The sequence below is a fragment of the Centrocercus urophasianus genome, unplaced genomic scaffold, assembly GCF_019232065.1.
Source record: "Centrocercus urophasianus isolate 14NV4802_14NV808 unplaced genomic scaffold, USGS_Curo_1.0 seq_16, whole genome shotgun sequence".
In the NCBI taxonomy this organism is placed as follows: domain Eukaryota; kingdom Metazoa; phylum Chordata; class Aves; order Galliformes; family Phasianidae; genus Centrocercus; species Centrocercus urophasianus.
Genome location: NW_024884711.1, coordinates 37,646,974 through 37,673,386, shown reverse-complemented (window position 1 = coordinate 37,673,386; position 26,413 = coordinate 37,646,974). Strand labels below are relative to the sequence as shown.

At 43.3% G+C, this 26,413-nt stretch overlaps 2 protein-coding genes across 2 annotated transcripts; one reads left to right on the top strand and one right to left on the bottom strand.

Annotated features, from left to right (window-relative positions):
- The first annotated feature begins 10,540 nt into the window (after window positions 1-10,540).
- Window positions 10,541-20,629, top strand: GTPBP4 (GTP binding protein 4). The gene is made up of 17 exons (XM_042817533.1): window positions 10,541-10,631; window positions 10,899-11,069; window positions 12,138-12,241; window positions 12,320-12,456; window positions 13,495-13,595; window positions 13,885-13,977; window positions 14,442-14,633; window positions 14,720-14,785; window positions 15,469-15,558; window positions 16,223-16,333; window positions 16,604-16,681; window positions 16,790-16,841; window positions 17,265-17,365; window positions 17,974-18,171; window positions 18,581-18,646; window positions 19,777-19,911; window positions 20,438-20,629. The coding sequence occupies exons 1-17, from the start codon at window positions 10,584-10,586 to the stop codon at window positions 20,588-20,590; spliced, it is 1,896 nt and encodes a 631-aa protein (XP_042673467.1). The 5' UTR covers window positions 10,541-10,583; the 3' UTR covers window positions 20,591-20,629.
- Window positions 20,630-22,413: 1,784 nt separating this feature from the next.
- LOC122159741 (isopentenyl-diphosphate Delta-isomerase 1) lies at window positions 22,414-26,129 on the bottom strand. Its single transcript, XM_042817566.1, has 4 exons — window positions 25,879-26,129; window positions 24,851-24,943; window positions 23,793-23,923; window positions 22,414-23,328 (listed from the first exon to the last, which is right to left on the bottom strand). The coding sequence occupies exons 1-4, from the start codon at window positions 26,018-26,020 to the stop codon at window positions 23,011-23,013; spliced, it is 684 nt and encodes a 227-aa protein (XP_042673500.1). The 5' UTR covers window positions 26,021-26,129; the 3' UTR covers window positions 22,414-23,010.
- Between the last annotated feature and the right edge of the window lie 284 nt (window positions 26,130-26,413).

Here is a 26,413-nt window from a genome sequence, read left to right as displayed (position 1 = left end):
AATGGGTGTGGGCAGCATTTCCAGGGGGTTCAATGCAGGCCCTTTTGGTGCCCACCATGGGGCTCAAAGCATTGAGATAACAGCAGATCTGTCCAGAGCACATTAAAACAAAATTGCTATAAACACTGTAGTAGAGACATTCAGACACTGAGACACACATTTAACAAAAGCCACCTGGTTAATCAACACCCAGGGATCTGCCAAAATCAAGCTAGTCCTGCCCAATCAAAACTCTTACATATTGTAAAAGGAAATAAATTCCTTGCAGTGCACATGAAAAAACATGCTGGGCGAGACAGTCAGGATTATTCTTGCTTCAGGCAAAAGCAAGCCCATTTGTGGAACTGTTTTTGCTTAAGGGCCTCATGCACTTGGTGGGCAGTGAGGAAGGATGGGGAAGTCAGGTGTGAACCTCAAAGGGATTTGATGTTGGGTGAGAACAGACAGTAATTTGAATTGTATGATGCTGGTCATTACATAATACTGCATGTCATCACTACTATGATTGTTATATCAATGGTATTACAGTAAGAATCACCCAGATTGAAGAATAACTTCTGATGGAACCAAAACTCGCTTTAGCATGCAACAGTCCAACACTTTGCATCATCCTCCCTGCTCTGAATGACTATTGTAACAGCCCAAAGTCATGGACTAAATAAACTCCACAGACTGTGGAGGGCCCACAGACTATGGGAATGATATATGTGTGTATATATCAAAAGGCAGGAAAGGTGATGTAATTAACTGAGATGCATGTGGTACCTGAGCATGATGAATACTATATGGAATAAGGAGTGGGTCTTTGTTTCAGGACCTTTCATTGTTCTTCATCAATGACCTTGATGAGGGGACAGTGTTCACCCTCAACAAGTACAGTGATGATACAAAGCTGTGAGGAGTGGCTGACACACCTGAAGGCTGTGCTGCTGTTCAGCAAGACCTGGACTGGAGAGCTGGGCAGTAAGAAACCAGATGAGGTAAAACAAAAGCAAGTGTAGAGTCTTGCACCTGGGAAGGAATAACTGTGAGTATCAGTACAGGTTGGGACACAACCTGCTGGAGAGGACTGTGTGGAGAAGGACCAGGGGGTCCTGGTGGATGACAGGTTGGCGATGAGCCAGCAGTGTTCCCTGGTGGCCAAGAAGGCCAGTGGGATACTAGGTGATGTGTGGCCAGCACGTTGAGGGAGGTGATCCTCCCCCTCTACTCTGCCCTGGTCAGGCCTCACCTGGAGGACTGTGTCCAGTTCTGGGCTCCCCAGCACAAAAAAAGACAGGGATCTCCTGGAAAGGGTCCAGCAGAGGGCTATAAAGATGATAAAGGGGCTGGAGTATCTCCCTTATGTGGATAGGCTGAGTGAACTGGGTCTTTTCAGCCTTTAGAAAAGAAGACTGAGAGACTATTAGTAAGACTGATCTTATTAATATTTATAAATATCTTAAGTGTGGGAACCAAAGTGACATAGCCAACCTCTTTTCATTGATAAAGGTGCACTTTAACATCTTTATCAATGACACTGATGATGGAATTGAGTGCACCCTCAGCAAGTTTGCTGATGACACCAAGCTGAGTGGTGTGGTTGACATGGTGGAAGGAAGGGCTGCCATTCAGAGGGACCTCAACAGGCTTGAAAGGTGGGCCCAGGTGAACATAATAAGGTTCAACACAGCAAAGTGCAAGGTTTTGCACTTGGGCTGGCAGAATCTCAGGCATCTATATAAACTGGAAGGAGCAGTCCTTGAGAGCAGCCCTGCAGAGAAGGACCTGGGGGTCTTGATGGATGAAAAGCTTAACATGAGCCCGCAGTGTGCTCTTGCAGCTTGGAAAGCAAATGGTATCCTGGGCTACATTAGAAGAGATAGGGCCAGCAGGGACAGGGAGGTGATTGTCCCACTCTACTCTGCTCTTGTGAGGCCCCATCTGGAGTACTGTGTTCAGATCTGGAACCCCCAGAACAAGAAAGACAGAGAGCTGTTGGAGAGGGTCCAGAGGAGAGCCACAAAGATCATCAGGGGACTGGAGCACCTCCCCTATGAAGACAGGCTGAGGGAGCTGGGCTTGTTCAGCCTGGAGAAAAGAAGGCTGCGGGGTGACCTCATTGCAGCCTTTCAGTACCTAAAGGGAGCTTACAAAGAGGAGGGGAATCAACTCTTTGAAAGGGTTGATAACTGCAGCACAAGGGGAAATGGTTTGAAGTTGAGGGAGGGGAGATTTAGGTTGGATGTCAGGGGGAAGTTGTTTACAGAGAGAGTGGTGAGGTGCTGGAACAGCTGCCCAGAGAGGCTGTGGATGCCCCGTCCCTGGAGGTGTTCAAGGCCAGGTTGGATGGGGCTCTGGGCAGCCTGGTCTGGTATTGAATGTGGAGGTTGGTGGCCCTGCATGTGGCAGGGGGGTTGGAGATTCATGATCGTTGAGGTCCCTTCCAACCCCAGCCATTCTGTGATTCTGTGATTTTTCAGTGGTCTGTGGAGACAGGACAAGGGGAAATGGACATAAACTGGAGCATAGGAAGTTCCACACCGATACGTGAAGGAACTTCTTCACAATAAGGGTGATGGAGCACTGGAACAGGCTGCCCAGGGAGGTTGTGGATTCTCCTTCTGTGGAGATATTCAAGACATGCCTGGACACCCACCTGTTCAGCCTGCTGTAAGGAGCTTGCTTTGCAGGGAGGTTGGACTCAGTGATCTCTGGAGGTCCCATCCAACCCCTACAGTTCTGCGATTCAGGTGAGATAGAGCTGATTTTTATTCAGAGTCTCTGTGTTTTGGCCAGCAGCAGTGTTGATAGCACACCAATGTTTTAGTTGCTGCCAAGCAGTGCTGCAGAGAGCCCAAGAACATTTCAGGTTCTTGTGCTGTCCTGCCAGTGAGGGGGGGCTGAAAGGGAACAAGGAATTGGGAGGAAACAGAACCAGGACAGCTGACCTAAACTGGCTAAAGGGATGTTCCGTACCATCATGCAAAAAACAATAAAACTGAGGGGAGTTGGCTGGGAAGGCAGCCACTGCTCAGGAACTGGCTGGGCATTGGTCAGCAGGTGGTAAGCAGTTGTGTTGCAAATATATATAATGTATTTATAGTATATATAGCATATCTATATATATATATGTAATTGCTATTTTTTCTTTTCTCTCTTCTTTTCCTGTCTTAGTAAAGACAGGTTGGAGAGGGAGTAAGTGAATGGCTGCATGGTGCTGAGCTGCCTGCCAGATTAAACTACAACTACCCTGTGCCATTGCATGTTATGCTCCATTCATTTCCCTATAGGCCTGGGTTCTCCTTGAAGGGAAGGCAGTATTAGTAGCCAGTAACTACTTTTTGCCAAGGTGAATATCATACCTGAGAACCTTACCACCCCTTTTATTCAAATCAGTATCTGGAGTTTACTAGGACTTTGCCACTGTTCTTGTTGATTTTCTTTCTGCAAGTCCTAGTCTAAAAGGGCACTGGTGTTATTGGAACCATAGCCTGGTGTTCTGAAACATGGCATACTGATAAGTAAAAGGCTTCTTCATGAGTGAAGTGTCCATTCCTAGGAGCACACTACTTTAACTGATAAGGACTGAGCAACTACACTAAACCCTAAGTGTGGGATCACCAGAGTCCTACAGTTCCTAAGGTTTTTCAGAACTTCTTACTGGAGGTGAATCTAACTCAGATACTTGCTGTAACGTATCAGAGGGAACATACCCTCTGTCACCTTGCCCAGTTATGCCTAAAATTTGAACCATCTGGCTAGAACCTTGTCATTTAGGTTCCAGAACTCTTACTTTCTGAATGAACTGGGACATGATTGTCCATTATTTGGATTTTACTGGGGAGGAATCCCCTTGATAGAAATGTCACCTGTATATTAACACACTTTCACCTCTAGTTCTCGTGGAACTTCCAATTCATTAGCCAAAGTCTGATGTGACAGTATAAGGCTATGCCTCAATTTCTGGGGTAAGCAGGTGAAAGCATATTGGATTCTTCCCAGATAAAAACAAATCTCAATCTTCAGCTTGGAGTGAGACCATGAAAAATACATCCTTCTTGTCCAGGGCAGCCATCCAAGGATGCACTGCAAAAATAACATTTGTAAGAGAGGGAAGAGCAGTATGTAAGAGTCCTCTATTTTCATTCAATTTATGATAATCTACTGACAAATGCCAGGTGCTGTTAACTCCCACAGGGGGGAGTTACACAGTGAGTGAGTTTTCTGAACAACACCCCATCATTCTAAATCCCAAATGATAGCAGTTATGCCTTGTGAGGCTTCAGGGCTAACATAATATTTTGTACACGACTTAAGCTACTTTTAGGTAATTTTGGTGCAGCCTGTAATAGAAAAGGGTTTCATCTACAGAGATTACAGGGATCTGAGTTTGATAGTTTGGCACCCAGGTGCCTAAAGGAACCTTAGTAGTCTGAGAATTTAACATACAAATCTATACCTAATACCTACTGCCACTACAGACTCAATGTTCTTCCATTGGGCAAAGCCACTTTTATGCTGGCTATGGGAAGCTCTTGTCTTTTTCCAGCAATTCCTGTTACACAAATCCTTTCTCAAGTTCTCATTAGCAATCCATGGATATCCCCCACTTTGATCACTGATTTGAGGCTTCTGTATCCATGAGAGAAGAGATAAAATATTTATCTTTCACTACTAATAGCTCACTTGCTAATATCAGTTCTAAAAATACTGGGCGCTTGGGACAGGTTGTCAGAACTCTCTAAGCTGGAAGTTGGGAGTTCTGTCAGTTTCCCGATACCGAGACCAGAGAAGTGCTCTGGTCATCTGGGATGGGGATGAGAGGAGCAGATGGATCAGTGCTGTCTGGCACGCTCTCAGCACTCACACTCGGGGTACTGTCACAATCTATTTTGCGATTGTCCCATAGTCTCTGTAAGAATGATGTGGGCATCTTGTCTAACTGACCTGGTGTGAATCCTATTCCCTGCAGGAGACCCCGTAAGTGCCTCCTCCGTTCCAGATCTCGTTCCTGTTTATCAGGGTCTCTTCTTGTACCAGATCGATTTATTTCAACAGGGAATTTACGAACATTTTGTCCTTTTTTGTGATTTCCTCTTGGTGCCTGGGTGGTTCTGACCCATCCTTCCCTCTGGTGAGCTGTTGATTTGGGGGTGCATTTCATAAAGGCTACCCAATATTGCAGACCTTGAGCCATTATAGTGTTCCAGTCGTAAGTCCTACTGTACAACATTAAGGCTAAGCCCTTTGCTCCTCCATACGCTGCATTTTCCAATAGTCTCGATTTCCCTGCTTCTGTCGCCATCAGAGACATCATGTCCTCAGGTATGGCACCTGGTGCCTTAAGGGCATCCCAGGCAGCCAGTCTCATCGTCCATTTGGCAAACCCATCCCGGGTATTCCATGGAGGAGGTGGACTATATCCCCACCGTACCTGCATTTGTCTAACAGCATGTATTATTGAAGATAATAGAGAAAAGGTATTTTTTCCAGCCTCTGCCTCGGGGTTGCGAAGAACTATTCCACCTCCTAAGAAGATTTGTCTAGCCTCATTCTGAGTAAGAATAAGAGCTCCAGCTCCCATCTGATAGCATCGTGCCACCCACCCGAGCCAGTCCTCACTTGACTTCTTGCTAAACGGTATGAACTTCTGCCATAGCTGTCTTACGTTCAGATTTATCTCGGTCATCGTGACCTGAGGTGGCAGGAGAGAGCCCTCACGTCCACCTGGAGGTGGGAGTTGGGTGATCGGGTACAGAGAGGCAGTTTCATCTGGATTAGATTCAGGCAGTGAGGTGGGGGTAAACAGCCCGTTGCTAAAATCAGAATCTTCCTCATTATCAGTGTTCAGTGTATGTGTTTCTTCAGTGATCTCACTGTCGGAGACTGGGTGCATGTGTTCTTGCTCGAGCTGGCTTAAAGCCAGAGGTGTGAGGTTAGTTTTTAATTGTTGAAGTAAGTGGCTCTTACTAAAACTACGAGACTCAAAGGCAGCACCTTTAGCTTGTGCTTCTGCATCTGTAGCTTGCTGCAAAGCCCCTTGTGAGGCAGTTTCCAGTTTCTGCCTTGCAGTTTTAAACAAACTGCCTGCAGCTGCTAATGCCTCTGTGAGGAGACCAATGAAGGACCCCTTCTCTTCCTTCCCATTACTTTTACTACTTTCTTGCCACTTCTGAAATTCAGCTCGCAGGGCTTCCCAATTGAAACAATTCTCAGCTACCCAGTTCCTGTCCCACTTAGGTGTTTGCCATCCCTTCTCCTGTTGCCATTTTCGCTGCTCTTCTACTGCCTCTTCCCAAGCATCCATGACCTGATATTTTACAGAATCCTGCTTCTGACACCAATTAATAACACCAAGCCTGTGGTTTTATAGAGATCACAACAGTGGGTTCACAGGATTCTGTAACACACAAGGTCACAGAAGCTTTATTTTCCAAGTTTCTCTACTTTATTAAATATTACCACAAATCTCAAGTATAATGCTAAGTAACAAAGCAGGTATATATCAAGCTATTTTGAACCGTTACCAGCAGAGAAAGTGCACATCTACTATTACGAATAGCAGCAGAAATCAATCCTGGTAGCAGTCAATGCAACAGGAAGTATATACATATATTAATACTATTGGTTAGGACAAACACAGCACTTATGAAGTAGCAAATCTACTCATGGTCAGTTACTGAAATGCACATGCATATACTTCTATCTATTTAAATGTTGTCAGCACCAACACTATGAAACAAGAACCACTAAAGACAGCCTGGCAGCAGGCCCCGCAGGGGCAGCAAATAACAAATGCACACAGACTCACTGTGAGGATGAGCCGCGTCACGGTGCTGGAAGCAGCCAGGCGTCCCCAGCAAAGGTTCGATTCAGGTCAGGAATCCTGAAGGGAAAGGATGAGTCCCTGCAGCACGGGGCGTTCTCCAAGAGAGGCTCCATCGGGGTGGAGGGCTGGTCCCTGTTATAGCATGGGGACTGAGGAGAGCGTGGGACACCACCTCTCAGAGCACCCAATGGATGCTGCTCCATGCTTGTTTCCACCTGAAACAACCAATAGGCGATGATGTGTCCAGCTCCCTCAGACAGAAACCTTGCTTATCCCAGACTGTTTTCCTTTCTTTCAGCTAAAACAGCCAATAGCAGTGCTGGCTCCTGCTTTCTCAGGATGTTTTCCCCTTTCTTCCAGACTGTTTTCACTGTGCCAGATGATAAGCTGCAGTTCCCATTTCTCAGTTTGCTCTTATCAATGGTATCTGCAGGATGCCTCCAGTTCCAAGGTGCTCAGCTGCACTTCAGAGAAGCAGCGGTGCTTCTCAGGGATGCTTCTGGCTCACAGTCCCAGTTCCCAGGCTGGGTTCTCAGGCTGGAAGGCAGTTTCTTCTTTCTCATCTGCTCTCACCAAAATCCAAATAATCCCACTGAAATAAAATGGCTGCCAGAACTAATATTTTCTGGCCAGCCAGTTAGTTGGGCTTCAGCTGCTGAAATCAGAGGATGAGAGAGAATGTGTACTGCTGCCAGACCAACAGGTTATCTGATGAACCCCACTCAAAACACTTTCTGATAAAGAAAGAGGAGGGTAAGCTTTTCGTTTGGAGACTGTTCACTGTGTGCAGTGTGTGCCTGGTAAACTAGATTTAAAACTTTAAGACTTTGAACACATATATACATAAGGACTGATGCTGAAGAGGACTTTATAATAGCAATCTGTTGAAATGATTGAAACTAGTTTATTTGGATGAGATTCTATAGAATCAATGTACTTAAAGAATGAAAGAGAACTATACGAATGGGATCTTATCAGTGGGTACAAATACCTCAAACGATGCCAAGAGGATCAATCCAGGCTCTTTTCAGTGCAGTTTGTTGACAGGGCAAGAGGCAATGGGCACAAACTCGAACACAGGAGGTTCCCACTGAGCACCAGGCAGCATTTCTGTGCTGTGCAGGTGATGGAGCACTAGACCAGTTTGCCCAGAGAAGTTGTGGGGTCTCATCCTTGGAGATCCTCAGAAGCTGTTAGATGTGGTGCTGGGCACCCTGTGTTGTGCAGCCCTGCTGGGACAGGGGTTGATTGAGATAGACCCAGAGGTCCCTTCCTACCTCAGCTACCTTATTCTGTAACTGTGAACTAGTCTTTTTATTTTGTGGGACAAGAGGGCAATGATTTGGACCATCTAAATGAAGCACACCTATTTGCTAAGTATATTCAACACACACACACAAATCTTTGTGTACATTAAGTGCAGACCAAAGAGTCTAAGGCTACTTTGGGAATTCTGGGATAACATTTTTGAGATACTATGAGTATTAAGCTAAAGTCACAGCTAGGCACTGTGCCAATGTCACACGTATTGTGCTGGAGTGCTTCCATGGTCCCCTTGTGGTTCCCCTTCCCACAGCCTTTTCTCCCAAGTGCTTCTCTGGACAATCAGCACAGAACACAATCCAGGTCTTGCTGGGTGTCATCAGCTGCTCTAAAAGCACCAGAAACTTGAGATACCTGTGGATATGCCTAGAGAAGAGCTCCTTCTGCTCAATGAAACTATGTTTTGGAGGCAAAGAACAATACAAATAAAATATGAAGTCATATCTCACTGCTTCAAGAATGCTTCAAAAAAGCAGACAGAAGTATTAGCATAAAAATATTTATGAAGAAGCAAACTCATCATAATAGGGCAGCTGTAGTGTTGTTGAGTAGCTACAGCAAACGGGATGGTTCTAACTGCATGTTTATGATTGAATGGTGTTTGTACAGTCGTTACTGAAATTAATTTCTGGAAAGGATTAAACTATTGGTTTGTCTCATTAGAGAGATTTTCAAGCACCTTAAAATTTCCACTGCATTGGACGGCTGTTTGAAGCATTGCAGCAAAATTAGTAAAGCAGTGAAAAAAAGGAAATGCAGAAGGAATTTATGCATTTTAATTTCTAATACTGCAGAAAAATGTGCAGTGATAGAATAATATGTAACTAAATTCTCTCAAGGGGAAAATGTCATGCTTCATGGAGAGAGAGAGGGGAAAATGTGTGGAGAGAATTTTCAGTTTTTCATCTAACTCATCTTCCAAAGTCTATCACATAATCTGTAATTCATTTAAAGCAGATCTATTTCGGTGCATGCCAACTTGCTATCAATGTCAAGTGAAAAAGAGGAACAGACAAGCACACTGCATTTGGGTGTATTTCAATTTTATGTCTTTGGTCTGTGTTTGGATTTCACTGTTTGCTGGAGATACGCAAAAAAGAAAGGACAGAGCACAGGGAGTACACAAAAAAAACTGCTCCAGAATTCACTCAGGCTGCACTTTTATCCGAAAGCTCTTACAGTTTAGTGTGAGACAAGCCACCAAAAGTTACTATTTAAGAAAACAAACAAACAAAACAAAACAAAACGTAACACCACAAACAAAAAACAGCAAAATGAGAGGTGAGAGAATGCATGTTTGGGGTTTCCAAACCCAGCATGCTGCCAGAAGTGAGGCTGCTGCTGCTCCATGGCCCCACGGCCAACTAGAATGAAGGCTGGGTTTGTTCCTGCCATAAACACATATACAGCCAGAGATGGAAACAGCACTCACACACAGTCAGCTGGAATTACCCCATCCTCTTCTCTTCCTGAGCAGCATGAAAGCTTGCCAGAGGATGTGTTTGATATATCAACTAACTGGTCTTGGGCACTCAGACCAGCTAGTTTCAGGGCCTAACTTTTCCAGGGGTCCACAGCTCCTGGCACTCATACTCATGAAGCTGTGGTCAGACACGCACACTGACCAGGCTGCTGACATGCTATGGACCTGTTTCATCTTCTATTTTCACACACCTGTTCCTCCAAACCCACCTTGATTCCTCCATTTTCGTAAAATAAGATTGGCTTGGGCTAGAAGGGACCTCAAAGATCATCCCGTTCCAACCCCCTGCCATGGGCAGGGTTGCCATCCACTACATCAGGCACCAGCTCAGGCTGCACAGGGCCCCGTCCAGCCTGGCCTCAAACACCTCCAGTGATGGGGCATCCACAGCTCCTCTGGGCAGCTGTGCCAGCGCCTCACCGCCCTCACAGTGAAAAAATTCCCGCACATCTTACCCAAATCTTCCTTCTTTTAGTTTAAAGCCATTCCCCTTTGTCCTATTGCTGTCTACCCATGTAAAAAGTTGGTTTCCTCCTTCTTCTAAGTTCCCTTTAAGTACTGGAAGGCCGCAATGAGGTCTCCCAGGAGCATTCTCTCTCCTCCAGGCTGAACAAGCCCAGCTCCCTCAGCCCGTATTCACAGGAGAGGTGCTCCAGCCCTCTGAGCATCTTTGTGGTCCTCCTCTGTGCCCGCCTATCAGCTCCACATCGTTCTTGCGCCGGTGCCTCCAGACACGCACACAGTTCTCCGGCTGGGAGCTCTGCTCCTCTCTGCAAGCACCCACGCAAGGCACGCAAGGCACGCTTCAGCAGTGCGCCTGGCAACGCCGTGTAACCCGCACACCCACAGGCGCAGCCGGATGCACCAATCCACGGCCGCCCCGCCCCGCCGCCCTGAAGCCGGGAGCTCTCGCGAGACTTGCGGCCTGCCTTCCTGTTTCCCGCGGCGTGGCGCTGAGCGGGCGGCATGGCGCTGTACAACTTCAAGAAGATCACGGTGGTGCCGTCCGCCAAGGTACGGCCGCGCGCGGTGCCGCGCTGATAGGAGAGCGGCTCCCTTTCCCTTCCCGTCAACCCCCTTTCGGCTCCGCGCCGTGCGGCTGCCGGCTGCCGTTGATGGCGCTGAAGTGCGGCCCTGGGCCGGGTTGTTCCCTGCCTGGCTGGGGAACTCCGTGCCGGTGGGGTGCGGGCGCCTGCCGGGCCTCCGTCAGAAGGCAGCGGGCTCTTACCGCGTTGTTACGTCGTGACGGCTCGTAGCTGACGGCGCTGCTTTGATTTGCAGGACTTCATCGATTTGACGTTGTCCAAGACTCAGCGGAAGACCCCGACTGTCATTCATAAGCATTACCAAATCCATCGGATCCGGCAGTTCTATATGAGGAAGGTGAAGTACACCCAGCAGAATTACCACGACCGGCTGACCCAGATCCTGACAGACTTCCCTAAGCTGGATGTAAGTGCAACCCCAGTGCTCACAAAGGAGCTTTCTGTAACTGGGGATAATTCTGCAGCAGTTCCAGTTTGCAGGTCGGAGTGGTGCCCAGAAGGTCCTGATGAGAGTAAATTTGGGCAGATGTGTTCTGTAGAAGTGTATGGAGAAGTAAACTCTGTGGGTGCTGAAGGGTGCATTTTGCAGAGATCTGGCTGTTGGACTCTACTGGCTGGAAATGCCGTTGGAAGTGCTGGAAGTCGGAGGTACTCGACCACATCGCATTGCCTCCCACCTTCAGTTCTTCAGAAATGTCACTTGGGTTGACAAAACGAATGTTAAGCCCCATCAGAGGTAGTGTTGGAAATGCACTCTGACACAGTGTGCATGGTCATCACTTCCCAACTTCAGCTGTGTCCAGGTGCCCGCTGGGGCTTCTTTGTGGGTAGTTTCACATACGTGCTTAAACTCTTCACCTGCAGCCCTAATTTTTCCTGCTGTTTTTATACCCACTGAATTCCTGCAAATATCACCTGCATTTTAATATGTCATGATGAAATTTCTCCACATAAATGTGTTAATAGCTAAAAATGATTCGTTTAGAAGAATTGAAAGTGTTGCTTTCTTGGAAAGCCAGGGGATTTATCTGGACATTGAATAAAACCTTATTATCCAGTCTTACCTGTAATCCAGCACTCAAACAAAAGGAGTTAACACTGTTACTGTGTTTCTGCTATAAGATGAATTTACTATTAGAAACTGCTTCTGCAGGCTTCTTGCAGTTTCATTATTCAACAGAGGAAAGTTCAGATTTGAAATCTGAAAGTATTTTGCAGTGCAAAAGACAAAATGGAAACTTGGTCTAATTCAGTCCAAGGTATCATTGCATAAAAATTTAAAGTATTGACAGTTATGCATCTAATGACAAAGCGAATTATTTTTGTTAGGCGAGATAGTAATGAAAATAGTTTGGGTTGTATTGTCACTTGTGTTGTTGTATTGGAGGAAAAAATGAACTTACGTAGTTGCCAAGAAATTGTCATCTTCAAGAAAATAAATTAATTTTTTCTTTTTTTTTTTTTCTGGTCTTAGGATATTCATCCTTTTTATGCGGATCTGATGAACGTTCTGTACGACAAAGATCACTACAAGCTGGCTTTGGGACAGATCAATATTGCCAAGAATCTGATTGACAAGTAAGGAATATTTCTTCCTTCAGTTCTGTACCTGTGAGGTTGGTTGCTGCATCACTTCCTATTTTGCTGTCCCTGCAGCGTTGCCAAGGACTACGTGCGCCTGATGAAGTACGGGGATTCTCTCTACCGCTGCAAACAGCTGAAACGTGCTGCTCTGGGACGGATGTGCACCATTATCAAAAGGCAGAAACAAAGCTTGGAATATTTGGAGCAAGGTTTGTGCAATAAATCAAAGAGTATAAAGAGTACATTGTTATTCGTACAAAGAATAACAGTTAAAAACAGAAAAATGTGTTAGATACAGAATGTAGGTAATGAAAGCAAAATAGTTGTCAAACCCCCAAACATTTAGAAATTAGTTTTCAACTAAATAGTTCTCTTATTTTAAGTTTAGAATGCTGTGGTGTTAGTAGTAGTTACAAAATGTCTGTACTCACTTAAAGATCATAGCCATGCTTGTGTTTATTATTATTTTCACACGTACATATCTGAAAAATACATCATAGAATCATAGAGTGGCCTGGGTTGAAAAGGACCACAGTGATCATCTGGTTTCAAACCCCTGCTATGTGCAGGCTGCCAACTACCAGACCAGGCTGCCAGAGCCACATTCAGCCTGGCCTTGAATGCCTCCAGGGATGGGGCATCCACAACCTCTCTGGGCCACCTGTGCCAGTGTGTCACCACCCTCTGTGTGGAAAAACGTCCTCCTAATACCTAACCTAAACCTCCTAATATGTAACCTAAACCTGCTAAACCTTGAACCTGTCTCAGTTTAAAACCATTCCCCCTTGTCCTATCACTGCCCACCCTCGTAAATAATCTTTCCCCCTCCTGTTTATACTCTCCCTTCAAGTATTGGAAGGCCACAATAAACTGAGCTAAACAAGCTCAGTTCTCTCACCTTTCTTCAGAGTAGAGGTGCTCCAGCCCTCTAATAATCGATTATTGCTAAACATTTTCCAAGCAGTGATCCTTATTTCAGGCTCATTATTGCTTGCCTCAGGTTTTGCTGCCTGACATGATGGACTCACTCTAGCTACAGGACAGTGGTCTTAATGTGTAAAGTGACATTTCCTTTTTTTTGTTGTGTGAAACTTCTGGACTTAACAAACAACAGTACATTTTCATAAATGACTGCTCAATCAGTTTCTGAAATTAAAAAGAAGTTGCTGAGCTGTGTTACATGAATTTTTTCTTCCATTCAAATGTGAATTAAGACAAATACTTCAGACATCTTTTAAATGTTTCAGTGCGACAACATTTGTCTCGTTTGCCAACCATCGATCCCAATACAAGAACTCTTCTGCTATGTGGCTATCCAAATGTTGGGAAGTCGAGCTTTATAAATAAGGTGTGTGATTTTTCTTTAAATAATATTGAGGTACTATTTATTTAAGGTAGAATAAAATGTATAGCACTGTCTGATCTGAGGGTTAGCAAATTCATATGGGAGAATACAGGCTGACTGAAATTTCTGGAGGGCTATATGTAAAGTTAGTGCAGATGAGTGATTGCAGAGAAACAGCCCAAATAACCATTCTTCAGCTTTCCTGTAGCAAATGCAGTGAGTTGTGATTATGATACACAGCTTGCAAGTTCAGGAAATAATCAGTAAATGTCCTATTAAATCTTGTTTTAAGGTTACAAGAGCAGATGTAGAAGTGCAGCCGTATGCCTTTACCACCAAATCTCTGTTTGTGGGACATATGGATTACAGATACCTGCGCTGGCAGGTAAGAACTGGTATCATTTTGCATTTTCTTGCCAGAATCAACTGGTTACAATTTGCCAACCTGCAACCTGAATTACAGTTTTTGCCTTGATGAGAAACACTGTGCCTGAGAGCTGCTGTGTGTCAAATGGGGACAGTAGTCCAAATCTGTTCTAAAAACATGCACATATGTATACGTTTTCTGTTTCGGGAAAGAAGTGGGACTGGAATGTCTGAGTAAGGCCAGGTCTCTTGTTGTTAGTATTAAATTCAGAGCCAGTTTGGGGCAGGCTGTCCATACTTGTTTGCTTCTTGTTTCTTACTCTGAAACCTGTTATTTTTGAATTATTCCATTTCCACAGTCTCAATTTAGCTGAGTTTATCGTCTTATTTATGACTGAAAGGAATATTGTAGTCTTAGAAGATAATATGGACAAGAAATCAAGAATATGTTCTAAAACAGTGTCTCAATTATGTTGATTTTAGGTCGTAGATACTCCTGGTATTTTAGACCATCCTTTGGAGGACAGGAACACCATAGAGATGCAGGCTATAACTGCACTCGCACACCTGCGTGCTGCTGTGCTCTATGTGATGGATGTGTCTGAGCAGTGTGGGCACAGCCTGGAGGAGCAAGTGGAACTCTTCAGAAATATTAAGCCGTTGTTTGCTAACAAGGTAAGTTTTGTTATGTTATTTGTAAAGTCAGTATTTTTGTAACGCGATACCTTGGATTGTGATTGCTCTTTCTTTCTCTTTATTAGCCGCTTATAATTGTTGCAAACAAATGTGATGTGAAGAGAATTGAAGAACTTCCTGAAGAGAGCCGGGTGAGCCTGAGGTTCCCACCCCTGTCTTTCTTCCAAAATTAGCAAAAGTGCTGTGTGCACAATTAGATTAGGCAAAAAAAATTAGACAACCACTTCTTAACTATTTAACAGTGTACTGGAAGGTGGTTTTCCAAGTCTTGATCTTTATGCCTGCTGTGTATACTTGCACTGTTTAGTATGCATACTTACCAGAGTATTGTAAATACCAAACTGAAAGCAACTCCTCAGCAGTTTTAGAAATCTCAGACACTGTGAGATCTTTTAATTACTGCTATAATTGGAATTAATAGATCTGTTCAATAGGGGCTGTTTCAATAGTTTAGAGATAATGAGCCCTAGACTGATAAGTGGTACTGGAGCTGATTTTAATAGGAGCTCCTATTGGGCAGCAGTTCCTTTGTATCTACAAGTTCGAGGACACATGCAGTTTGTGTTTTCCCTCCATCTCTTTTTCTGTATTATTCATGTGTCATTTACAGTTGCTGTTAACAGTGGTTATTTACTAACAGATTAAATGGAACTGCAGTTGTAAAATTTGTCATCTTTTTGGAAACACATTTTAATTAAGTTCCTCAGTAAAAAGTTGCATATATTGCCACTGGGTTGAAATTTCAGTCCTTGGTGTAATGGTGTATTAAGAAGTAGGCAGAATGTAATTATTTGTGATGATGTTTCCATTTCAGAAAATATTTGAGTCTTTTGAAGCAGAAGGATTTTCAGTAATAGAGACAAGTACCCTAACAGAAGAAGGTGTGATGCAAGTTAAAACAGAAGTATGTATCTCTTTTCTCTCAATTTCATTCAGAAGGAATCAGAGAATCATAGAGCCCTTAGAGTTGGAAGGAACTCTGAAGGCCATCTAGTCCAACTCCCCTGCAGAGAACAGGGGCACCACAGCTACTTCGGGTTGCCCAGGGCCTGATCAGCCTGGCCTTGAAAGTCTCCAGGGATGGGGCATCAACCACATGTCTGGGCAGCCAGTTCCAGAGCTTCACCACCCTCACTGTAAAAGACTTCTTCCTTCTATCTAACCTAAATCTGCCCTCTTTGAGCTTAGATTTTATTGTCAGTTAAACTGTTCTAAAAGCTTTTAGTGTGGTGTTCTTAATTGCACCTTGAACACATTGGGTGCAAAGGGAAATGTAGTGATTTGCATTGTGTTAGATACAATCTAGTTTTTGTAGGATTTTTCAGGGTCCTGTTGCTTTCTCTTATTGTCAGCTCATTATATAATGTTGGTTATGTCAACAAAACAGGATCATATGCATATACTCGTGATACTTGTTATATAAAATGTGTTGATCCTTTCTTGAGAGCTAGAAAGGTGAGGCAGAAGATTGGATGGAAGCTGGGTACTTGGGATTTAAACCTTGCTGTGCTACTTGTCATATCAGGATGACTTCATTCCTTACCTTATGTTGCCTTGTGCACTTTCAGGCCTGTGACAGATTGCTGGCCCATCGTGTTGATACTAAAATGAAAGGAAATAAAGTGAATGAAGTGTTGAATAGATTACACTTGGCCATGCCAGCCAAAAGAGATAACAAGGTAGGCTGCGTGCTTGCACTTTAATGTATTTTCCAGCACAATTTCAGTAGGACTAGAATTCTTTCTTGGCTTAACACATTAATGAAATGTATGTTGAGACTTTCTTGTTGCATTTTTTGTTATCTACAACTGACTTTGCTGACAGGTTAATCAGCTTGGGACTTCATTTCCTCTAGAAATACATTACATTAAAATTGTGATTTGTGGTATTATTAAAAAAATTGTTTCAGACAGTTTTTTTTTTCCTTTTTCCTGTTGCGTTGACTTCAGGAACGGCTGCCTTTTATACCTGAGGGAGCAATAGCACGTAAGAAGCGCATGGAAGTAGATGCACCCAAGAGGAAATCAGTAAGTGGTATCTCTTAATTAGGAAATCTGCAGATGGTTTTAAAATACTTAATGTTAGCAGGTGGATTTAAAATTAGGAGCTATGTAAAATCATGTGTGTCTTTGCAGGAGAGAGATCTTGAACTTGAAATGGGAGATGATTATGTTTTGGATCTTCAGAGTAAGTAGCTACATAAGTCAGTATTGTTGTTGGTCAGGAAAGTTTCATCTTATTGGAGAAAACTTGAAACGGATTCCTTTCAACTGAGTGCTACTTTTGTAGCCCTTCTGTTCCACAACTGGTGATGTTCAATGATCTTTTCATGTTTTCTGATGCCTCAGAGTGGCTGATCTGATGGTTCAGGTTATTTTTCCCTTTAATCTCATTAATTCTTGATGCGTTGGACTTTGTGATTCCTGACCAGTATTTGGCAGCAGGCAGAGGATTTTTTGAATATGTCGGAGATACTGTGAAATTTTTCCCATTTAGGGGTGTGGGTTTTTTTATTTTTATTATTGTGATCTGTTGTCTTCTGTCATTGAACATTCTACTTCGAAATGATCTTAATCTTTTTATTAACACTTTTTTTTTTTTTTTTTTAAGAATATTGGGACTTGATGAATTCATCTGAAAAGTATGACAAGATTCCAGAGATATGGCAAGGCCACAATATCCTTGATTACATTGATCCAGATATAATGAAAGTGAGTTTGCTGTCATTCTTTTCACCCTTTTTTACCTTTTCATCCCTTTGTTATTTTCTCTAAGTTATAATATTCTTAGATAAAAACAATGTTGTGTAAACCAGTTCTTCCACACTTGTCTGCACTTGCCATGAGAAGGACACTGTTTTCTGAGTGACTACAGTCACAGTTTCAGGAGAAAGGAGAACTGCTTTATTTTATCAGAGCAGAGGTTATCAGGGAAAGTTGTATTTCCTTACTCTGTGACTGTTGCTGGAAGGAATGTAGTTATCAAAATGTATTATTAATAATAAGAAATTAACCCATCGAATTTTTGTCTGCTGGAGCATGCTATTGAAGGAAATAGACTGAATTCTCAATTTACAGCATTTTTATGTAATAACAAGCCCCATCCTTATTTCTTGCTGCTCCTTAAGAAGAAGTTGTGAGTGCAGACAACAGATTCTTGGGCAGTTGGGTTCATCTGGTTTGCTGGTGCGCCAGAATCATGGCAAATGCAGAGAGAGAAGGTTTTCTGAGGTTGTGTTGCCAGAAGTGGCACAGTTACATTGAGGATTATAAGTCTAAGATTTGGTGAGCATCCCGATTTTCATTTAATCTCTTCTAAGAAACTGGAAGAATTAGAGAAAGAAGAAGAGCTGAGAGAAGCTGCTGGGGAGTATGACAGCGAACCAGAAAGTGAAGATGAAGAGATGATGGAAATCCGACAGCTGGCAAAACAGATCCGAGAAAAAAAGAAACTGAAAATCCTGCAGTCAAAGGAAAAAGATACTCGAGGCCCAAGGATGCCCAGAACAGCTAAAAAGGTGAGTAAAGAACCCTGTGGTTGCTGGTGCATAGTAAGTGTATAGGAATGTGTAGAAATTTGGGGTACTGGCACTGACGTTTTTCTCATGTTTGACCCTCTGCCTCACAGTTTGCACTTCTGTGCTCCTTACAGCTCTGATAACTGAATTATGGGGGGGTGTCGAACAAAAATGAAACAAGTGAGAGTTGCCTTTTTTATTCCTGTTATACAAGTGAGTCTATTGTATGATTCTGTATATATTATAGAAAAACTCTTTAGAACATAACTCAGCTTGTTTAATTGGGTTGCCTTTTTTGTTTTTTTTTTTGTTTTGTTTTGTTTTGGTTTTTTTAATACATTAAGACAAAGTAAGATGGAAACATCATTCTTTAGAAGAAACACACGCAATCTCCTAATTCTTTTTCCAGGTGCAGCGGAAGGTGCTAGAGAAAGAAATGACTGATCTTGGACTTGACATGACTAATAAAGATGATGTAAGTTTCTGCTAATTTAACACTGTGTTCATCTGAAGGAGATCAGTTCCACTCCATTTTTTTCAAGGACACTTGAATTGCACATTGCAGTTGGCATGAGAGAGAGGTGGGATCTGCTGAGAAGAAAATAGGAGGCTGTTGATACTGGTATTTTTTTTGAGTGCTGGCTGAAAACTTGCTAACGTTTGAATAGAGTCACTGCTGTATATACACACTGCATTCTATTACCAGTTGTTTGCAATTTGTGTAGGATTCAAGAATAGGATTTGGCTGAACGATTTTCATGATTGCTTTGTGAGACACAACTGTGTCAGAATTAGCAATAATGACAGATGGAGCTGATCCTTTTACAGTTCATTAATGCTGTGACTTATAAGTGAAGTTTTGATAGCTTGGCTGGAGTTTTTTTTATGTAAGGCAGTCAAAGTACTTTGAACCTTTGGGAGCCATTTTGTTTTATCATAAATTTTAAGAACTACTCCATTTTGTACAGCAAATCCAGCACTAATATGGCTGTGTGAAGCTTGAGACCTTGAATTTGTTAACTAAACAAGGGCTTTGGAAACAAGGAATGTCAACATTGCACATCTGAAATAAGCATTCATGCTTCTCAGGGCTGATATGCCGTGTTGATTCAGTTGCAGTCTCCGTGCAGAGGAATTTGATGTTTATGCTGTACACTGATAGCTCTTTGGGGTTTTGTCCTGTAAACAGCCACTAATTAGAGCAGGTTTTCTCACTGCTTTTTTGCTGTTGCAGAACTGCTTTAGTATTGCTATTCATTCCTTTGTGGGTTTTTGTTTTTTAATCCTTTACTTATGGATGAAGTGGCAAAAAAAGGGTTTATAAAACTGGAGTTAATTTTGAAAAGGATATAATAGTATTCACTAGGACTTGAATATTCCTGTGAGACAATGACTGACAGTTGGTAAGATACCATACTGTGGAATAACTGTGCAACTTCACATCTCTTTGTCTTTCAGTATCCAAAAGAACCATTTGTCCTTTGACAATGTACTGTAGCATTTCACTTCCTGTTGTGTTTTTTTTCCTATTGGTCTCATTAGAGATGGAGTATCTGAGCTGATTGTTTCTGTTGTTAATAACCCAAGCACTGTTCTGGATTTCAGGCCCATTATGCCAGAAGGTCTCGGAGTGTTACAAGGAAACGTAAACGTGACGAGTCTGAAACCCCTCAGTCTGTGGCACGCAGTCGCAGCTCCTCTCGTCCACCACGGGATGTCTCTGGTCTGCGTGATGAAAAGGTTTGTTGGAGTTAATTACCTCTTGCAGCAAATGAAACAGCATCATTGTACTTAAACTGGTTTCTGGGAAACTTCATACTAGGGCCGTTGTGCAGTTGAGAGTTCATCTCTCTTTGCAGCTTCATCTTCTGATCTTCTGAACTCTCTGTTCTTTAAAAAAAAAAAAAAAAAGCTTAGTTCATTAACTTAAGATGTAATAATACAAAGAAAGCACATTTTTAAATTTTAAGTATGAAGAAAAAAGATAAAAGCTGTACTTCATAACCTACTAGAAGGGCTCTACCCTTATAAGATTGGAGTTTCAGGCATAGGATGATGGCATTTTTAGTGTGTTGGGGAAGAGTTTTGTTTGTTTTTAAGAGGGATTAGTGTCATACTGAAAGTGTTATAGATAGCAGATGGTTGCTTACTCAAAGTATTATTTAATGTCCTAGAAAATCCTTAGTGTTTTTTTTAAAGGGCAAAGCGAATTACCTGAGCTACTGAGGAAGTCATTCACCATGTTTGTATGCTTGTTTTTAAATAGATGGTGAAGAAAGTCAAGACTATGGCAAAGAAGGCTCAAAAGAAAATGAATCGCCTGGGCAGGAAAGGAGAGGCAGACAGGCACATCTTTGACACCAAGCCAAAACATCTGCTGGCTGGAAAGAGGAAATCTGGTAAAACACAGAGAAGATGAGCAGAGCTCTAAATTAAAGCATACAGTTACTAAAACTAAGTTCTAGTCCTGGTTTTCCTTTTTGTAATGGAGAATATTAACAAGAGCACACATTTGTATTGTGGGCAAGACAGTTGAAGCTCGGGGGGGAGAGTTCTGATACAGGAGTTTGGAGTTCTCACAGAGCCAGTAGGATTGTAAGAGACTTATCAATAGCTGTGGCAGAAGCTGTTTCTAAATATACTTGAAAAATGACTCTTCTAGGTTGAGACAAGGATGGTTAAGTAGAAAAAGCAAAAGCTGTGCACGCAGGTAAAGCAAAATAAGGAATTAATTCACTGCTTCCCGTTGGCAGACCCTTTGCATCAGAGCAGTGCTCCATTACTTACTGGGGCAGACAGATGCTGTAACTCTTAATGCCTTCTCCTCTCCCCCAGCAGCTTTCATTGCTGAGAGTGATGCCCTGTAGTATGGGATTTCCCCCCTCCTCTTCCTTTCTCCCCAGCTTCTATTGCTGATCACAAGCTCCTGTGGTATGGATCCTTTGGTTATTTGAGCCCAGTGGTCCTGACAGTGTCCTCTCCCCATTTTTTGTGCTTCCTCAGCTTCCGAAGTATCAGGGTAGTGTGAGAAGCAGAGGAACCCTTGATTCAGTTCAGCAATATGTAAACATTGCGTTGCCAACACTGTTCTTCATCACAAATCCAAAATACAGCACTATATGAGCTATTAGTGAAGAAAATTAACACAGCCAGAATCAGCACCGTGGAGTGTTCAGGTGTCAGCTTGCATGTACCAGTGTTACCTTTATGGATTTCCACTTGCAGTCTGTCCCCCTTCATGTGATTTGTTATTAAAAATACTTATTGTGCTGCAAGGAAGTTCAGTGTAGGAAAAAAAATACTTAGAACTGTTCACAGGATTTTAAGAAGTGTTTGGCCAAACTTTGCTTTTGTCTTTATGCTGTTTCTATGGCAGGCTGTTTGCCCAGCTTTTGCCCCGAGTTGACTATTTGAACTCGTGTTAAAATAAAACCACACCTTGTTCACTCCCAACCATATCACTTCAGTGCTTAGTCAGCTTTTTGTTCCTATGTCTAAAAAGAAAAGCCCAGCCCAGGTTTTTAGGTTAACAGTTTTAATAGTCAGCCTCAACAGAACATTTAGAAGTAGTGCAGGTATTTCAAAAGGTATTCGAAAGAGACTATTTAGGTAGTGTAGCTGATGAAACCAAATTCAAGACAGCTGTTACACTGCATTGCTGCGTTCCCTCCTCCATTCTTTGCTTCAGGTCAGCATACAAAAGCTTGGCCCTAAAACCTCTCAGTGTAGAACTATGGACAGAACTGGGATAAGCAACAAACTAGAAAAGTTAGATCTACCTTGCCATCAGACAGACTAGTTAAAATCATGTTTCACAAGTAAGGGGAATCAGTATGGAAAATACCCTATTTCATCAAGAAAACACAGAGAACTTAAGAAATCTACGTGGGGTGGCTGTGGCTTAGCTCTTACCCTCTAGTTGATTTTCTAATTAACCAAAATTAAGAGTTTATGTATGCCTATAAATTCTCAATCTTGACTTTTGGAGTTGAGATTTGAGCTTTCCAGGACATTGGGAAGAAATCAGATGTCGCAATAAAAAGTTTGTCTCAAGCTGCCTTTGTTTTCTGTAAGGTGAGGAAGATTCTCCAGCACCCATCCCTTCTCCAAGGACAGGCTATGGTCAATAGGTAGTTACCTACCATCTGCATTTAGGGTGATTAAACATTACTTTCTAATTAAGATGTGCAGTATTTGCTCACTAAACAGGCAGGGGATGGCTTAAAAGATAAAAAAAATATATATTTTTAAAATCAGTGTTTATTATCTAAAGCTGTAACACATCATGTAGCAGTTCAAAGTGAAATTCAGTCCACACAGATGATCCAATTAGTTGAGTTTTCACATGTCTGACTAACTACACAGCACAGCAGCCAGAGATCTGTTCTGCAATTATAACACTCCTGATCACTTTGAATTAATTGTTTTTCTTCACAGACTCGTTCTGTCACATCAGTGCAGAACTCACATGGGTTTGTAATTAGCATTCTGGAAGATGTAGTGATATAAAATTGAAAATGCACCTCTCTACTGAAGGAGCTGGGCAGGAAGTGCCCACATCTTACAGCACATGTAAGTGTGGAAGGCAGTGAGAGCAAACTGGGTACACGCAGGCTGAGGGTTCTTTAGCACCACATGAGGTAACAAAGATGAATCAAGGGGGTTTCTTATGTTACTGGGATGGAAGAAGAGGTGAAGAGATAGGAAAAATCATTGGCTACAACCATCTGTTCAAAATCTCTTGTTAAACATGCTCCAGGTGGGCCATTTTCCCTGCACTTGAGTCACGAATTACCACACAGACATCACTTCAGCCTTCAGCATCTCTCACTGCAGCTGTTACATTCTGTGTATTTTTTCATGATCAACAAATTTGTTCAAGTTAGGTAAGTTATCCCACCACTTAAAAAGAAAAGTCTCTGCAATTAGTTTAAACCAGGGAGTAATCTTGACTTCGTTCCTCGAAGCTTTGTCCAGAAGTTGCTTCAGTTCTTTCTGGGTCACATAGCAGTAGCTCTGGATCTCGTTGGGATCAGGATTCAGCGTTACATCCTTCTGCACAAATAAGATGTAGTCTATCTCATGTTCACCCCAGATCCCATCAGACTTGGCCTTGTAGTGAATTCGTGTCAGATAGAAGATTTCTTCTGGAGTAACCTACAGCCAAAACACACGTGAGGACCAGCAGCAAAGCAGAATAACTGAGCTGCTTGGCAGCACACAACAATTACCAGACGCTGCTCTCTTCCTAGGAAATCATTTTTTTCGAGTACAATTGCAATGCATTTCTTACAAAAAAATTATGAAAAAAGTTACTATACATTGACCATGTAAACTGCACAGCATTTCTCTAGTTGGGCTTACCCTATAATATTTTGACCAGACTTCACCAATACAGTAAAGTTCAGATAATATTTACCAGAGCCTAATGTACACTTAGGAAAGTAGTGATGAACAAACATCTGCAACTGGCCCTTGACACTCCAGAATAACTGAAGAATTCTCCAATTCATCAAATCCTCTGCATTTCTAAAGTTAAATTCAGTTTCAGATTTCACACCTGCCAGATGTGAAGATTCTTAGTGCTGTTAAGAACCCCCCCTCCTTTCTCCTTCCTTTACCTGCTCCATAGGAATTCCTAACTCTGCTTTCATTCGTCTCTGTGCTGCTCTCCGAACTCCAATGGCATCGTTTTCTTCCAGTTCCAGTGGGTGGCTCAGCGGATGGCTACAGCAAGTGTTGGTAAAGCAATCTGAAAGAAGTTTTTATCAGTACACTTTTGACACTGTAAATTGCTACAAAAGCCCTGAGACGTAGAGCAGCCAATTGATGCACTACATTTTTGTTTCTCATTTATAGAGGACAATCACAGAATCACAGAATCACAGAATCACCCGGGTTGGGAGGGACCTCAAGGATCATGTAGTTCCAACCCCCCTGCCTAGCAGGGCCACCAAACACACACATTCAGATCAGGTTGCCCAGGACCCTGTCCAACCTGGCCTTGAACACGTCCAAGGACGGGGCATCCACAACCTCCCTGGGCAGCCCGTTCCAGGGCCTAACCACTCTCCTTGTAAAGAACTTCCCCCTAACATCCAACCTAAATCTTCCCTCCCTCAACTTGGATCCATTTCCCCTAGCCCTGCTATTGTCAGCCCTTTTGAAGAGTTTACTCCCCTCCTGGGTGTAGGTTCCCTTCATTGATAGGCTGCAATGAGGGACAATGAAAGGGAGAATATTTCTATCCCTTCTTCCTATGCATACTTCTGGATTTGTCTCTACCAAATACTCTTTTGTTCTTAACCAGAGGAATTAAAACACTCACTCTTCACATCTACCAAAACAATTTCTCCAATGTCATTAAATGTGTCTTGTGACAGGTGAGTGTATGGTGTTTATCCTTACTATAAACAGGACCAGGCAAGCCAGGGAGCAATAATTTCCCAAGATCACATATAATGATAAGCTAGAGCTCTCATTATGTTGCTTCATCCACAATAAAAGCACATCCCAAGCTCTTAAAAGTATCTCTTCTCAGTAAATCCTGGAACCACTGCAAAGGTTTTAGAACTTTATGTTACGTTCTGCAGGAGTTACACTGCAAAATTAGGCTGGCACATCTTAAAACACTGATTTAAAGCAATACATTCCATGTGCAATGTGTTTCAGTACTTACCTGGAAATGTGATTTTAGCGTTTGACCTCTGCTGCAGTAACAGTTTATTTTCTGTATTAAATAAGAAAACACTGAACGCTCGGTGCAATAAACCTAAAAAGCAAAAACACCGAAAGCCATTTTAAGGACAAGAATTATATGAAAACGTAAGGCTTGGAATTGCCCAACTTACTGGTAAACTAAATTCAAAACAATTCAAGTGTTTAAAAGCAAGGATTTGAGGAAAAACTCGAGAGCTTTCCCTTGGATTTCTGTGTCAGTTTATGCTAAACATTATGAAGTTAGAAGAGTATAAGAACAATGCAGAAGAGTTACACAAAGCTCTGTCCGTTCACCAGTCTTAAGATGGTCAGGCAAGCTAAGGACAGGTTCAACATTCAAAAAAAGACACAACAAAGGTGAAAATGCTGAAAAAGATACAGGAAATTTAAAGAAGATTCGTGAATTTCAAAATAGCACTGGAAAATAAACTTATTCAATTACAGAACAATTGCCTCCTTATTTTCCCTCCTTCTCAACACAACTTCTGTATTTGTTGTTCCTAATTCTTCTGGAAAACATTCTCCTAGACCAGAAAGTTGGAGGGCACAAACTGCAAAGTTCTGATACGATTAACCCAAAGGAAAGCCCATCAATTAAAATGACAACAAAAACCCTTTCCTAATAGAATTGGCTGAAGTGGAACACCGTGTTCTTCCTCCACGTTGTTTTATTTTAAAATATGACATTTTAAGGCCAACGGTACCCTGGATCACAAGAGGAGTGGTCAGCAGGGCGAGGGCAGCGATCGCCTCCCATTGCTCTGCCCTCCTGAGACCCCATCTGGAGCACTGCAAGCAGGCACAAGAAAGATGTGGAGACGTTGGAGCAGGACCAGAGGAAAGCAGTGAAGATGGTCAGAGGGCTGGGGCAGCTCTGCTATGGAGAAAGGCTTTAGGAGCTGCGCTCCTTCCGCCCACAAACGCCCTGCTTTAGCTGTCAGCATCCCGTAAGGACGCCCGGCTCCGCGGAAGGTCGCAGGGCCGCACCTCTGTCGATGTTCTCATTCAGATGGCAGTTCTTCTTCGTGTCCGCCCCGATCCGACGGTCGTTCTCATCGATGAGGATGCACATCTCGGCCAGCAGCTGCACCTGCTGCTCGTCCAGGTGCTCCGTGCTCACCTCGGGCATCGTGACGGCCGCGCGGGCTCTGCTGAGGGCAGGGAGGAAGACGAGAGCGATGCGGGGTTGCGAGATTCCGTGTCACCGGGCCGCCGGACTCCTCTCGCCCCGGAGAGCACCGGCCGAGCTGTCCCTCGCAGGCCGCCGCGCACGGCCCCGGCCCGCAGCCCTACCCCTCCTCACCTCACGGCCGGCTCTGAACGCAGACGTGCGGCTGGCGGCGGCGCTTCGCGGTGACCCCGCGAGCTGAGGCGGCAGCACCGCCCCCGAAGGACGGCGGGCCCGCGGCCACCCGCGGCAACGGCCCGGCGCACCACGCGCCACATCGCCGTCACCCCGCCACCGCCAATAGCGGAGCGTCCGGGCGCTGACGTCACCGGATCGCCCGATCGCCCCATCGCG

What these genes read in the sequence shown, in the direction of transcription:
- GTPBP4 (XM_042817533.1), top strand. Translation starts at nt 10,584, where the DNA reads ATGGCGCTGTACAACTTCAAGAAGATCACGGTGGTGCCGTCCGCCAAG. An exon ending in AACTTCCTGAAGAGAGCCGG is followed by an intron (nt 14,786 to 15,468) that starts GTGAGCCTGAGG and finishes TTTCCATTTCAG; the next exon opens with AAAATATTTGAGTCTTTTGA. An exon ending in CAGCCAAAAGAGATAACAAG is followed by an intron (nt 16,334 to 16,603) that starts GTAGGCTGCGTG and finishes CGTTGACTTCAG; the next exon opens with GAACGGCTGCCTTTTATACC.
- LOC122159741 (XM_042817566.1), bottom strand. Translation starts at nt 26,020, where the DNA reads ATGCCCGAGGTGAGCACGGAGCACCTGGACGAGCAGCAGGTGCAGCTG. An exon ending in CGCTAAAATCACATTTCCAG is followed by an intron (nt 23,924 to 24,850) that starts GTAAGTACTGAA and finishes AACTTCTTTCAG; the next exon opens with ATTGCTTTACCAACACTTGC. An exon ending in TAGGAATTCCTATGGAGCAG is followed by an intron (nt 23,329 to 23,792) that starts GTAAAGGAAGGA and finishes TTTTGGCTGTAG; the next exon opens with GTTACTCCAGAAGAAATCTT.